Raw genomic sequence first — 14,492 nt, forward strand, 5'->3', positions numbered from 1 at the left:
CAGAAAGTTACGATCAGGCCTAATGTATTCATATACAAGAGCCGCCGTGCTGTTACCAGGGTAAGCCCAAACAGACTATCAGTTTTATCTTTTTTTCTTTTATATAATTCAAAAGGTTATCTTTTATTTGTCAATTAAAATTTTTAAAAAAAGGCTTTAAAATCCTAACTCATAAATTCATCATGAAGATAAAACATATAAACAAAACACGGCTCTGACAACATGTTTCTTTTGTTCAGCACAAAGCCATCATTAGCAATACATGTAAATGAGTGATGCTAAGTGACCAATGAAGTGTTGGAAGTTGTCACTGATTGATTGATATCCCACCATATGATATTGTCTATTGGCGTGAACTGACTTTCAACTATAAAACAATGAAGAAACCACGTGAATTGAACAAAAGCATTTCGATTTTGAGAAGATTTTATACAGGTAAGATTTCCGAGATTAAAACTGCTCAACAAAAATCTAAACATTAGAAAATGGGCGATTTCTGTCAGTGCATCTAGGTCGTCTGCTTATTAAATATGGTCGGAGGCTGCAGAATCGCTGTCACCCAGACAATGGCTGTGCGCGCAGCGTGTTGAATATGATAACAACGTTGTATATGTAAACAGTTGCGATCAAAGAACAACTGATATGTACATTTTCATTAAAGATCACTCACAAACTCTACACGTATATATGATACACGATTTGGATTTCTTACGTCTTTCTGGCATCAATGGAAAATGTTGACTGCCTCTCTTTACATGACTTTAGGTACTGTCCTAGATTTTCAATGTTTTGTGTTCGACAGTGTTTTGGAAATTGATCATGCTATAATTGGGATGGACTGCCCAATATAGTTGACGATTGGAATACGAATGTCTGTAAGAGATTCAGGATACTATGATCCGTTAAAGGTGGCAATTCATCAACAGATATCTTGAAATGCATGTAAAAAGCCGTGTTTGTGTATTATCAACTTTCACGCAGGAATTTCATTCCAATCTAGCAAACCTATTGTAACCAAACACCTAACCCAAAATCGACTTCCACCCTCAATGCACTTTTTTCAGGTAATTCAGCGTTTTAATTGGGTGCCGCTGAGTTTATCTGTGAGTGATGGGCGATAAACAGATATAAATACGCCAGGCGGATTGTTAAACAGTGACTCGGTACGGAAAATAACACATCGGATTCTTACACAGACCCGACAAATAACAGATTCCATTTGCTATACCGTAATGTCTCTAATTTTCACCAATTCATAAAATAAATAGTAAATGAATGTAGAATCTCCCAAATTCACCGTGAATTTATGAGTTAAGATTTTGAAAGCCTTTTTTATTAATTTTAATCGAGCCATAAAAGATAACGTCTTGAATTATATATAGATAAAAATTGATTGTATGTTTAGGGTTTAACCTCATAACAGCACGACGTCTCCTGTATGTGAATACGTCATATTTATACCGCTGCCTCACTGGAATGCCATGCCGAACATGGTGCCACACCCAGTCAGTGTACTCATATTACAATTTAAATAAGATACTTACAAGGGAGTGAGGAACAGAAGAATTACTTTCTGAACGGTACTTTTTAACAGTTGTCAATGTACTCTGTGGAAAAAAGTTCAAGAAGTTAATACTGTACAGGAATAGAAAAAATGTCCAGTTTAACATCATCATTCTCCTTCGACAAAACATTGGCCCAAGATGTCTCATGACAACAGCGAGTCCAGGAATAGTGGAGCGCGCTTGGGGTTTAACGTCCAGAAATAGTGGAAACATGCCAATAATTGGCTTCCACAGACGTGTGTATGTACATTCAGATCTAGTGTGACAATGTAAATATATATCGCTATCTTAAGCTAACAAAGTTATATTTCAAAATCCAACCACAGCTATGAGTTTCACGATGAACGCGCATACGCAGAAACAGTCTAACAAGATGCAGCTGTGAGAGACTAGATTCGATGTCATGGATTTCCCCGACACACTGTGCAAGACACTCTCCTGACATCATCCTGAAGCTGACCTTTCCAAAATGGCGGAAAATTCCAGGAACCGTTACTGTTCTGCGGTAATGGATAAATAAGGGAGATAATTAAAAGCTGGGTGATAAATCTGAACGGATGATAGCCCTCTGATGGATATCACATGTTGACTTTGCTTCGTTCCAAAAAGGCGTTTGGATCGTCATGGCGTATTAATCCCGATGTACTCCATGTGGACTTTGCGTTGAGCGCTACCAGACTAAGACTTGGCTGCCAAATGCCAATTTAAAATTAAAGCACGCTTTAAAAAGTATTACTGCGCGTATAAAATTCTCCGGTGAAGCTTTGGAAGACGCCTACGGTGAGAGTGGTAAGATAATGATCTGCACCTTTAGGTGATCTAATTTGTTAATAGGTTAATGTTAGATTTATTGGCTGACTTATGCGGGGGCAGATGCCTATACCTAGTCTGTTTTTTGAACACTGTGGCTTAACTAACCTTAGGTAACATGTGAGAACTTTAGATACGTGTATGCTAAGTAGGTTATACGCCTACATGTGCACATGTTATCACTCATAAACAGGATCACATGTTATCATCAAAACGCCAAACTGACGTCCAAAATTACGACCAAACCACCACATACCATCAGAGGCTACATCTATTTATATATTTAATTTTATTCTAAAATATGTGCAAAATGTACCCAAATGACATTTTAATTTATTCAAGATGTGCCTTCCGTCCAAATAAACTGTATATACAGACACAGGATGTTTTGTTTGCAGATTCAGTCATTGTTTCTTAATAATAATAAGTTTCCATTCACTTGTCCCAGATTTGTCCATGGAGTCATTCTGACTGATAACTAGCGAATCTCGAGTATACCTAGCAGCATTCGTCAGTTGTAGACGGTGCATCCACTGTGAGAAGTATGAAAATGGTTCCGAAAACTGTACCCTGAGTATCACGGAAAGGAGTCCGAAAATTGAAGTTCTGGATAGTTGGGCATGAAGACAAAAAACACTTTGAAGAGTATGGTGGGTCCAAAAATTGCATTATATTTATTTGATTTATTTGATTGGTGTTTTACGCCATACTCAAGAATATTTCACTTCGGCCAGTATTATGGTGGGAGGAAACCGGGCAGAGCCCGGGGGAAACCCACGACCATCCGCAGGTTGCTGGTAGACCTTCCCACATACGGTCGGAGAGGAAGCCAGCAGGAGCCAGAAGTGCGGTAGAAAAGTGCAGTTCGGTGGACAGCAATAAAGGTGAAAATTTAAAAAAAAAGAGGAAAGAAATGTCAAAAAGAATGTCAATATTATAGACGTCATGTGAAATCGAACTCTAGCAGACTTAGTGAACGATGTCTACACATGCACTGAATTAAATCAATATGATTGAGTAAGTATGTTTGTCTCTTCATACAATAGATAAGGTAACTTTGTTCTTTTTAAATGAAGTTGAAATCCTCCCATAGAAACTACAGTCTCCTTTAACTCACCACCCAGGCAGACGGATTAAAAGACACGCAACAGAGAATCTGGAGCGAGCCAGGCCAGCAGACGTAGATAAGTGCTATCTCATGCTCAAGTGTTATTTACAGAACTGAAATATGCAACTTGAGGATGACACCATCATCCACCCAAAATCCAGACAGATTTTGTCGGTGCCAGGTATGTAGCGAAGGAAATGATAGCATGGACCGGAAGCCGTAGATCAGACGCACGACTGACATCCCCAAGAAGTCATGAGATAATATCCCGTCATGAGATAATATCCCGTCATACATGAGTCAAACAGCACACCACATTGAATCGTTCGGTGCTAACTTGTTAGTAGGCAACAAAAAAGAAGCCTTGTTTATTGTCAAGAAAGAATTCATGATGGATTGTAATTAACGTTTTGGATTTCTTTGATCGTGGCATTCTTTTATGGCTTCAGGCGTACCAAAAAATTCCATAAGTTTATTCTTTCGTCAGGTATCTCCTCTTAGTGAAGTTTGGTTGCAAATTAGGTTGACGCGGAAGAAATTAACAAAGAACAAGATAAAATGATCGATATGCGGCCATAAGCTCCCACGCAGGCGCATCCCAATTGCCACCCGCGCAAGATCAAGCTTAAAAAGAACAGCATCGACCAACAACAACGCCGTGCTCCAATATAGCTGCTTGACTCAGCGATGTATAATGTATAGAAATGTATAATTAGCAAATACATCTTAGGCACTGAAAGTGTGCTATCCGAGGAGCCATTTGGGATTACCTTGTCGACTCGGAGCAATAATGAGAGATGGAACTACACCGTCTTGCGGATTAGCAATGCGGCCAAAGTGAGTGATGAGACTTCATTAACAGTCTGTTCTGGTTTGTTTTTCACGCATGCGCTGTGACAGGTAATTAATCTGGCGTTTAAGAAGAAGTCTGCCAGAGCTGCTTAACAATGAGTGACGGTTGCAAGGTAAGTTCGGTTGGAAATTAATTCATGGAGGACAAGCCCGGCGTGGTGCTCTTTTCGGAAAGCAACGAGACAACTTTTGGAATGCAACACTGGCCTTTGAGCAGCTGGCTGAAGCTGGGGATAGCCCCACTTCAGATAGCGGGCCCTAATTAAAGCCGACTTGTGTTTATCCTCGACAGCAAACAGCGGAGCCAGTTAGCTTGCAAACCCATCTATTAGCTGCGTTTATGGGAGTGATCGAGACCCAGCGTAACGAGCACACACCTACCCGCCGCTGATAAGCTCATAAAAAGGTGAAGCCTTAGCGATGTCTCAAGAAACTCAGGGCTAATGTAATAAAACTTCAGCATCGTCCGGTTCAAAGATTCCATACGAGTTTGAGAGACGCCTTTTTAAAATATAAACCAGCCTCGACTGCTGGCGACGCATGTAATGGCGTCCAAAAATTTGTCTACACCTTGCAATTTTTTTGCACAGAAGGTATATTTCCGTGCACTTGTTTTCTTTGAGAACGCTTACAACCAAATCTTCTAAATTTTTCAAACCGAAAACAACAGAAAAAGTTGCTTTGTTTGAAATAAACCTTCTGTACACACAGTCAATTTAGATTTCAAACCCGACTAGTTCACGTTTGTCTTCATTGATGCGAACGTTAGTTCGATGTCCTGGTGTCATACTTATCAAAGATCTTAAGACCTAAGTCAAAAATTCAATCACAGATGCAGTTAAAATGTTTTGCTCTAGAAAGTTCAAGATTTGCTTACTGATTCTTTACTGCAAAATAATGTACTAAGCACAATTTGAGTTCTTTCCTGTTCTGGCTTTCTAAGGACTTGTAATTTATGGCTTAAGTCTTAAGTTGCTTGGCAAATGCGGGCCCTGGTAACTATCGTCCGGGGTGTCTCCTGAAACCTTGATTCTGGCTATCTCTAATTCGTGTGTATGACGTCACCCCACTCCGTCCGTCTTTTCACTTTGTTCCCAGAAGATTGCAGACAGGAATGACGGCAGAGTTCCATCTATACGGTACAGTGCAATAGTGCAATATGGTAGTCAATGGTCACTCTGCAATTATTGACCTGGAAGGCTTATATACGTTTGATTATTGGTATACGATTCTTTGGTACGACCCCTAGATTGCAAATTATTCACCACCAAATTTTGCTTTGGGTGAATCTAAAATTACATGCGTATCTGTGAATATTGATAACCTGGTTTTGTACACACTTTTACCAGAGACACATTCGCTCCACACAAATACCGGCTTCAAGGTCGATTTTTTTCCCCCACGGTATCAATTTACCTTTCATTGATGGAAGATCTCTAAAGCCGTCAAAACAAACGAAACCAGTGTTACTTAATGACTAAGCAAGAGCTTGCTTAACAGCAAACATGAATGTAAAAAGTAACGTGTGAGGAGAGCTTTCAAAACGCTGCCAGGTGTTACGAAAGAGCAAGACTTGACCTTGAGGCAGTTACGGCACTAATAGGCTGTCACAAAATACGAAATGAGACAGACTGTGTGCATGTCTGCATTTAAAAAACGAAACGAGTACTAAGGGGTTCAGACAAGGCCTTCAGAGCTGCCTTGGAATATGATTGTCAATTAACGGTACTGGGATAAAGCAGCGAGATGTTTTATACACAACATGCCTCATTTGTCATGTAACCAAACACAGCTCCTCTACATTGGCTTCTCTATTGACGGGCTAACTATAGTTCTTTTATATCGGCAGTAAATGGCGCTAATTTGTTGTGTGCTTCACATACAATTATTTATTTATTTGATTGAAATTTTACACTGTACTCAAGAACATTTCACTTATAAACGACAGCGGTTAGCTTTACGGTGGGAGGAAACGGGGAATTTGCCCAGTGGAAACTTACGACCTGTTTCACGCAAAATGCTTACTTAATACCACAACTTTCCCACATCGTGTTTGGTTTCTCCCTCATATTTAAATACATATGCTATAATGATACACCAGTATGTGAATGGCGATGAGGTTTTAATGTACCTTGTATGTCAACATCAAAGAACACGTTGATGTGTAATGCAGAAATAACCGAAACACTCCTTCATACTATTTTCTTCAATTGAATTAAAATTCGCGTCCTGAGTTTACTTACGCACGTATTTTAGACTGTACTATTTTTGTACAGAGTGAGAAGAATTTTCCTACAGCATAACTCGCTTTATGTTCAATAGCTAATAAGAAATTCCAAAGAATATGCATGTACATGATGGAAACAAGATCAGCTTTGGCCATGACTCTTTGTGACGCCTATAAGCACGTTGCAGCAACCTTGCCTGTGGCAATATTCACCGTAATATCACAGAATGTGGTAAAAACAAATGAAATGCGTAATAGGCACATATATATTCGAAATATTGCCCATACCGTAGCTTTATTACAAAGCTATAAATCCTTGACGTCTCATGCCTGCGCTTATATACAACCATATGGTTTGACTGATACCGTGTCAGTGTGTGCTCTACATCTAAAAAAAGTGAACCCAAAACGCGAACAAAAAGAAGTGAGGATCTTGCGTGCTGCTTGAATGGATGCAAAAAGAGATAAACATATAATGTACGCACCCAAATGGCAAGTATCCATGATAGTTAAACGCCGTTACGAGTATCTGTGCCCGTCTGAGTGGAGTTTAATGAGCGCAATTAACGAGTTCATGTTGACCTCTTACACTGACATCGCGGTGCTCAACTCCTGACAAATTACCCACTTCTCAATGAGTGTCGATGCAGACAAATCACCATAGCCTGATTAACACATTGCGGTATATACTGAGTACTAACCAACATCTTGTTTTTGTGAGGGCTATACCTCACTAATACAAACGAGGCTGAAACAAGCAAGAATTTGGAATCTTTCATCAAGCTTTCCAGAAAAAAGAACTCATTCACCGAATTTCAATTTGAATATTCATATAAACTTCCTAGGGAGAAAAGATGAATTCTTCATAGAAGTAAAAATCGCTCAAAAGTCCTTTGAAAAGCAAAATAGGTGAGAAATGCAATTTGCCGTTTTGCCACTTTCTGGGTCATCTACAGTCAGGCACGTTTAAATGAATCGCGACAGCAAAATGTAAAGCACCATCTAGTAGTTTTTTAGCCATTGTTGAGCATGCAAGGTAAGAGCTAGCTATTCTGTTCTGTAATAGGAATCGAACCGGATGTTGGAGGAAATTAGAGACAAGGTTAGCCACTTGGAATCACAAGGCCTCAACCTTTTGACTGACGTAAAGCCGCAGTGCACAATGACCCAGGAGCCTCTTACCAATGCGATTACTGTGAGTTCAAGTCCAGATCATGCTGGGCTTCCTCTCTGGCAGTACATTTGAAGGTTTTTGACGTGGGTTTCCTCCAATCATAATGTTGGCTGCCGTCGTATATAAGTGAAATATACTTGAGTACGGCGTTAAAGGCCAGACAAATAAATAAATAGATAAGTAGTAAAGCCACTTTCGTGCCATTATGTCGTAGAGTTGAACAGGTCAGTTAACGGCCTGTGTGAAGCTAAACACACCAGATGAGTTGTTCTAAAACCGAATCAATTACACGAATGAGGTGAAATAGTTCAGTGTAAACCATACCTGCTGCAAAGCTCGTCTTTTCTAAGAGCCATGTCTCAGAGCGGTTTACCACTTAATAAGGCTTTGTCTCTGCATTGTCACAGACTGTGCATTGTTTTGGGGATAATATATATTGATCTGAAATGGTCGTTTAATAATGTCGTAAGAACCATGGTGTTAACAATGATAAATTATAACAACAGAGAAATGTGTGAAATAAAAAAAACAAATTAGAAAGGGTTGGGATTGAACCCAAAACCACTTATACGACAATGGCATGCCCGAACCCGGGGGAACCGAAAGCCATCTTCAGGTTTCCTGGCAGACCTGTGGAATAAATGAACAATGTTGAGCACGGCAATAAACATCAGTGAAATAAATAAATACTATACGTCCATCGGACTATTCGCAGAAAAGGCCTTAAGGTACGCGTTGTATTGCTGAGGTAATGAATATACAGTTACTGGAATTGTTCCCTTCTAGCGAGCTGACCAGGACACACACTGGCAGTAGACGGGTCCATGCCTCGGGACAAAAAGAGTGTAGATGATAAGGAAAATCTATAGGTCGGTTTTCGGCTTATTCATCTTAATCATCTAATCTCTTCTGCTTGTCAGAGATAAAACTACATCCGTGATTACCAAACAATAAATGTCTCTCAGGAATGCTACAGCCTAGCGCTGGAATAATAATTACAATCTCGGTCAGGAATTATTTAGACGTTCTCTGTTAAGTACAACCCACAATCTGTGCGACGTGTTCAGGTCATATATTCACAGCCATTTCAGGTAGGCCTATAAGATTCCAAACACTTAAAATCCAGTAGTGTCCGCACTACATATATTACAGGCCCACAGCTGTTGCCTTTCTCGTGCAGACCCCGCACTCATGTTTTAAGGTTCATAAAGGTTATTTTTGACAAGGTTATTTTTGACAAAGCCTATGAAAGAATCCTTTTTATAACAAAGGTCATCAGGGGAAGTAATGAAATAAGATTACCAAACAATCAGTGTTGTTGTTGCCCTGATTTAAATGTACATTCGTATTCACTGTCAAGTAGGCGAAAAATTCCACCAAATGTTATTTGTATATGGGCAGGTATAGCCTTTTAAAATATGAATAGGACTCCTGAACATAAAAGCTCACATGCCATAATATTTTCAACTATAGTTATTTTATGCCAAAAAAAAAAAACAACAAAAGTTGAGAAGATTTATAGTTCAATGCTCACATAAATAAAATTATTTCATTCCATCGAATCACCCAGAAACCGCCGGCAATAATGGTATGATCCAGTTCCTTATCTGCTCAAGCTATTACGGTGCACTTTTTATTACATAGCAATATAAAACTCGTTTCAGGGAAAATTCCTCTAGTCCGTCAATCCTCACAGGACAATCTCACGGTATTTCAGGCACCGTGAAAAATGTAACATGACCTTGTGAATTAATGCAATTCTAGAAATAAATCAGCCGATTCGGATAGCATCTGCAACGCCACTCACACAGCTAGTGAAAAAGCTGTTTTTTGCCACGGTTTGCTCGTTGAACAATATCACTGTCATCAGACGTCCAGATATGAGATAATACTCATTCCTCTCGCTCCATGCAGTAATCTTGCTGTACCGACTCTTAAGGATACACATATATGTACGCATGATATGAAATTACAAACATTTTAAATTGGTCGTGAAATACGAAAGGTTTATGGACATATGAATATATTTGACATGAATTAAACGTCCTGCTACTCGGCAGAGGCGCCATTTTCCAGAATCTATTCCGGAAGTTTAGTCTTCAGTGTGTATATACAAGTTACATGTCGGTTTTGCTTCCTGAACATGAGATCTTTAGGTATAATTTGGGCTAAAAGCTGTGAAATCATTTGTTCATTACTGTCGCTTTTCCCTCATGGTTTTTTTTTGTGAAAAACTGGTTATATTTACACATATATAATCAGTCCTCTTGCACAATACCACTAGTCAGTCCAGTTTTGACCAGCGTATATTGTTCTTGACAAAATGGCTCCAGAGATTTTGCTACTTAGTAAAGGTGGATGCTCAATTAAATAGTGTAATTTATGCAAACACTCACTATTGAAGAAAATATACCTGTTTGAAATCCACAATCATATAACAAACCGGAAGAAACATACATCGGGGTAAGGGCGGAACCAGAATTTCACATAATTTAGACAAAAACAACATGCATGTATGGGTGATGAAACATCGTATTTAACAGCGAAATGGTTAAATTATTCTTTGGTCTGTTCTTGTCAAACTGGCTCCAGAGATTTTGCGGCTCAGTGAAGGTAGGGTGACGAAACAGCGAACTAAACTTAGGCCTATCTAACGTGTGTGCCGAGAGAATTGAATTATTCCGTTCAGTCTTAGGGAGATCTGGTCAACCTTTTAAAAGGATTCGTAATGTTACTAAAAATATCGTAACTGCCCACACACTGTTGTGAGGATATTATCTGCCTGGTGGTTAGTGGTCACCACGATTTCAGACTGTCCACGTTGAGGCCAACATCACGAGTGACGGTAAAGAGAAGAGCGTTACTAAGTGACCAGTTAGACGATCTCAAGGTCATGAGATGCTCAAGTCTCCTGGCCTTTTTATAAACCTGTCAACTCGTGTGTTATCTGCGCATCCCAGAGACCTGGGCCCTTTGCATTGTTTTAATATTACAGAATCATAAATGTGATGACAACACAGCATTTTGAGTAATTCTAGACCAGTGACACCTAAAAAAACTGCAGTTAACATCACTACATTTTCTGACCTAATTCTGTTTAATCCAGGCGCTAGGAAGCATGTAAGTTGCTAATGTTTAAGCATTTACATGAACAGTTAGAATAAAACCTCAACTGAGATAAACTGACAAGAGGCCGTATTTCACCGGTTACGTGTGACCATTAGCCAGCTATGACACTGTCGTCAGTGCTCTGGTTTTACTCTCTATGCTGAACGCCTTAATTATATTATAGTCTTCCACTTAACTTGCATTGGAAAAACGGCTTGAGCTTGAACAGGCTCCATTTTGTGGATTGATATTTTTCCAAGAGTATAATACCACTGGTTTTCAACGAATTTTAAATACTTTCGAGTGCGAACTCTTTTATGGCTAAAGGTAAAAAAAGTCTGCTGTATCATGTGACCTGTCAAAAATGTTAGGCCATTACTGTTGATCACATTTACGATAACATGGGCGTTTAAAAAAAGTTTCTCAAAAACTATGGAGAAAACCGAGGAGCTGAATGTTTGTTAACTTCAGAAGTTTCTAAAAGAGATTTCATTTGTGGAACTGGAACACTGTGAAACAGGTCATCGGTAATTTAATGTCAACAAAGGTTCTCTGAAACTCGAAACTCTTCTACTCTTTACTATTGTAAATACGCCACAAAGGTAATATTATAATCAACGCAACAAGTACATTCATTCCCAGCACAACTCACCTCAGGTGGCATCTGAGGTCCTTTTTCTCTGCGACAGGCAGCTCCGAAGAGCTTTGTCTGTCAGTCTGTTTGTCGACTAGTCGGCCGATCCACAGGTTTGTCGGTTGATCGCACTGTCGGTCTGTCCAGACACTTAAATAATATGTTTTAACAAAAGCCACTCAATAAACATACCAGTGACTTTTCATCCCTATGAGCATGTGATAACGTTTAGGATTAGATCGTATGACAACGGGTATCTCCTTGTAATTGGAAGACAGCAATATGACACCAAATACAAATGTTAATGTCCCACTAGAGGTACCCATATTCTTATCCTAAACCTGTTCTCATAACAGCCTCAGTTAATATCTGAATTCAGTTTACAATATCGCGTTAAATGGTAATCAGAGAGTCTCAATTGCTCCTCTGGTAGACTTGCTTAGTCACAGTAGAGATGGCGAAATCATGCTTACGGAATTAACATGGCGTGCAGAATATGTATAGATACATGATGCGAGATGTCTGCTGGTGATTGACATACACATCTATGCTTTCCAAATGCCACAGATTTGTAGATTAGTAATAACACAGAGAAACAAAAACCTCCAGCTTAAATTCCCATTGTCTAAGGGGGAGGGGGGCGAAGGTTACAGACAAACAAGCTGGAACATGAACGGAAATCATTTCCATACCTCCCAGTTCAGGGGACTCACTCAGACTATTCCGTCAGATTCCGCCTTCTCTGCAGACATCCTCGGACTGACACTGTGATCGTGGTACATAGATTACATTTTATCTTTTGATTATACTGAAGATACAAGCATTGGGCAATAAAATTACTTATTGCACAACGTGACGTTAGAACATAATGGGCCAGGACTGCCGTAAATCTTTCTACAGTGCATGGAAACTCCGCCTTGTGGCATGTCGTAAATGTCGTAAATGTTATTTATTTTCCGTCACGCTGTGCAGAGTTCGTTAAATTATCATTCTTGCCGGATTATAAGCACTTGACTATGCTGTCTATGAACCGAAACATATGGGGATGATTAAGCAAGAGTTACAATTTATAACGGTTTGAGTGACAGCCGCTCAAGTCCAGCGCCTCCCACTCTGAACCTGGCCCTGACCATTTCCACTTCATCGGTCAGCCATTGGGTCAATGGCCAACAGACGGTCGAGATTAGTCCACGCTAATAAAGAGTTCCTCTACATACCTGCTAAAGCCCTTGTTTATATAGTTCAACCAGTAACATTTGTACCAAATTAGTGACGACTTTATCCCTACCAGCGTCAACAAACCGGCGAAATGTGCACTGACAGTGAGAGGACTTGGTACACATAAGGCAAGCCGGTAACATCTTGTTCGACTAAACTTCTCCAAGGCAAAACTAAACGCTCAAAGGGCTGTCAAAACAAAGGATAACTGAGACGCACGGCTTTAAGACACAACTGAGAAAATAGTTATATTTAAGGCTCACAACAATTCCACAGGCCGCTCTGACATGTTAAGTGTGTTTCTCTTGAAAACTTATTTTATCCTCCAGCAATAAAACTGAATCCATTGTAGACATTTTGTATGTACGTGAGGAAACATTCGCACACCAGTTATCCACTGTAATCGACGTTCCGGGTCAGTGGGTCAGTAATTGGAGGACCAATTGTCAAAGCAAAGCCCAGATGAACACACCAATCAAAGATCAAAGTATATAAAGTAAGAAATTAGGACATCTTCTGAGTCTTCAGAGAATTAAAAACTAAGAGAATTTAAAACTAATGCGAACCGCATAGGACTTGCCAGTCATGTCGTACTTTTGTCCTAAAGGGAAGATTTTCAGGGGGGAAAGCAACGATTTCCGACTCAAATCAAATAATACACACTTAAGAGGACTTGTCGTCTTGTCATGCTTGCAATGCTTTTGGACGCTTTAATAATTTCCAACTCAACCATGTACTTTATGGCGTAATAGAAACATTTCATTATTCAAAAACTTACCATAATACAGTGGGCTGGTACATTATTATACTGTAGCAGGCTAACAACACTTCATTAATCGAGATGAAAGGTTGAGCATTTCATTATCTGTGCACCTCGGGTCAGAACAGTTCTGGTATTACAAAAAGCCGTAAATTTATTACAATTTATAATCTGGATGTTGAAAAATATCTCTCTTCTCGGTGATGTATATTCAGGCATCATACCCCGTAAGGAAAGAAAAAGCACAGATTGCTAATTTACTCTGAATGTTGCAGAAATTAACCCCCCACCTTTGTGATTGAAATGAATTATACATCTTCTCATCTACATCCGAGTCCTTAAATGACATGCAGTCTTTTTTCCCCTTACATAACATATGTTTACGTGACAAAGGACGTGGTCAAATGTATTCCGTTGAATAATTACATCTCACCTTTTTTCCCAAATCCGTGGCCGGTGGGAAACATTCCCAGGAATACAGCTGAAACAAACAAAAAATGGGATCTGTTAAAAATTTTCTGAATATTTATAAGAGTTATAATATTAGAAGCTAAAACAGCTTATGTATCCGTTTCCTCATCATGGAATACATATCGAACTGTGACAATAAAAAAATCATTCAGTGACTATATGTTATAATATATAAATAAATATGCAGGGGAATGCAAATGCTCACTGCTTTTCCTACAAAAGATATGGGGCTCTGAAGCTTAAATAAAGACAGTCCATGTCTTGTTCCAAGTTCTCGCGATTGGGACGGCGTTAAAACTAAGAAAATAGATAATCCATATTGAAACTTTATAGAAAAGAGTATCCAGTATAAAAGAGTACAGCACAGAAAGTAGAACTACAGAGCAGCCACAACAGTGTACAATCCAGCTATTACGAAGCTATGCCTGGGGATTTTTATTGATATTTTCCTTTGATAACAGCCTATGTTTAATACCCACAGCTTCTTAACCCAAAAACTCTGATAGGTAACATTGTTTTGAGTCGACTAGTTAAGAAAAGGACATTTTTTCGAATGGTCATAATC

The 14,492-nt window shown here is 39.2% G+C and overlaps 1 protein-coding gene across 1 annotated transcript in view; it reads right to left on the reverse strand.

Annotated features, from left to right (window-relative positions):
* Positions 1 to 14,492, reverse strand: part of LOC135465772 (neuropilin and tolloid-like protein 2) — a 74,270-nt gene that overhangs the window by 30,807 nt on the left and 28,971 nt on the right. The window contains exon 2 of the mRNA XM_064743102.1: positions 13,890 to 13,937. Coding sequence (XP_064599172.1) covers positions 13,890 to 13,937 — 48 coding nt within the window. The remainder of the gene's footprint in view (positions 1 to 13,889; positions 13,938 to 14,492) is intronic.

This window comes from Liolophura sinensis, chromosome 5, assembly GCF_032854445.1.
Source record: "Liolophura sinensis isolate JHLJ2023 chromosome 5, CUHK_Ljap_v2, whole genome shotgun sequence".
Lineage (NCBI taxonomy): Eukaryota > Metazoa > Mollusca > Polyplacophora > Chitonida > Chitonidae > Liolophura > Liolophura sinensis.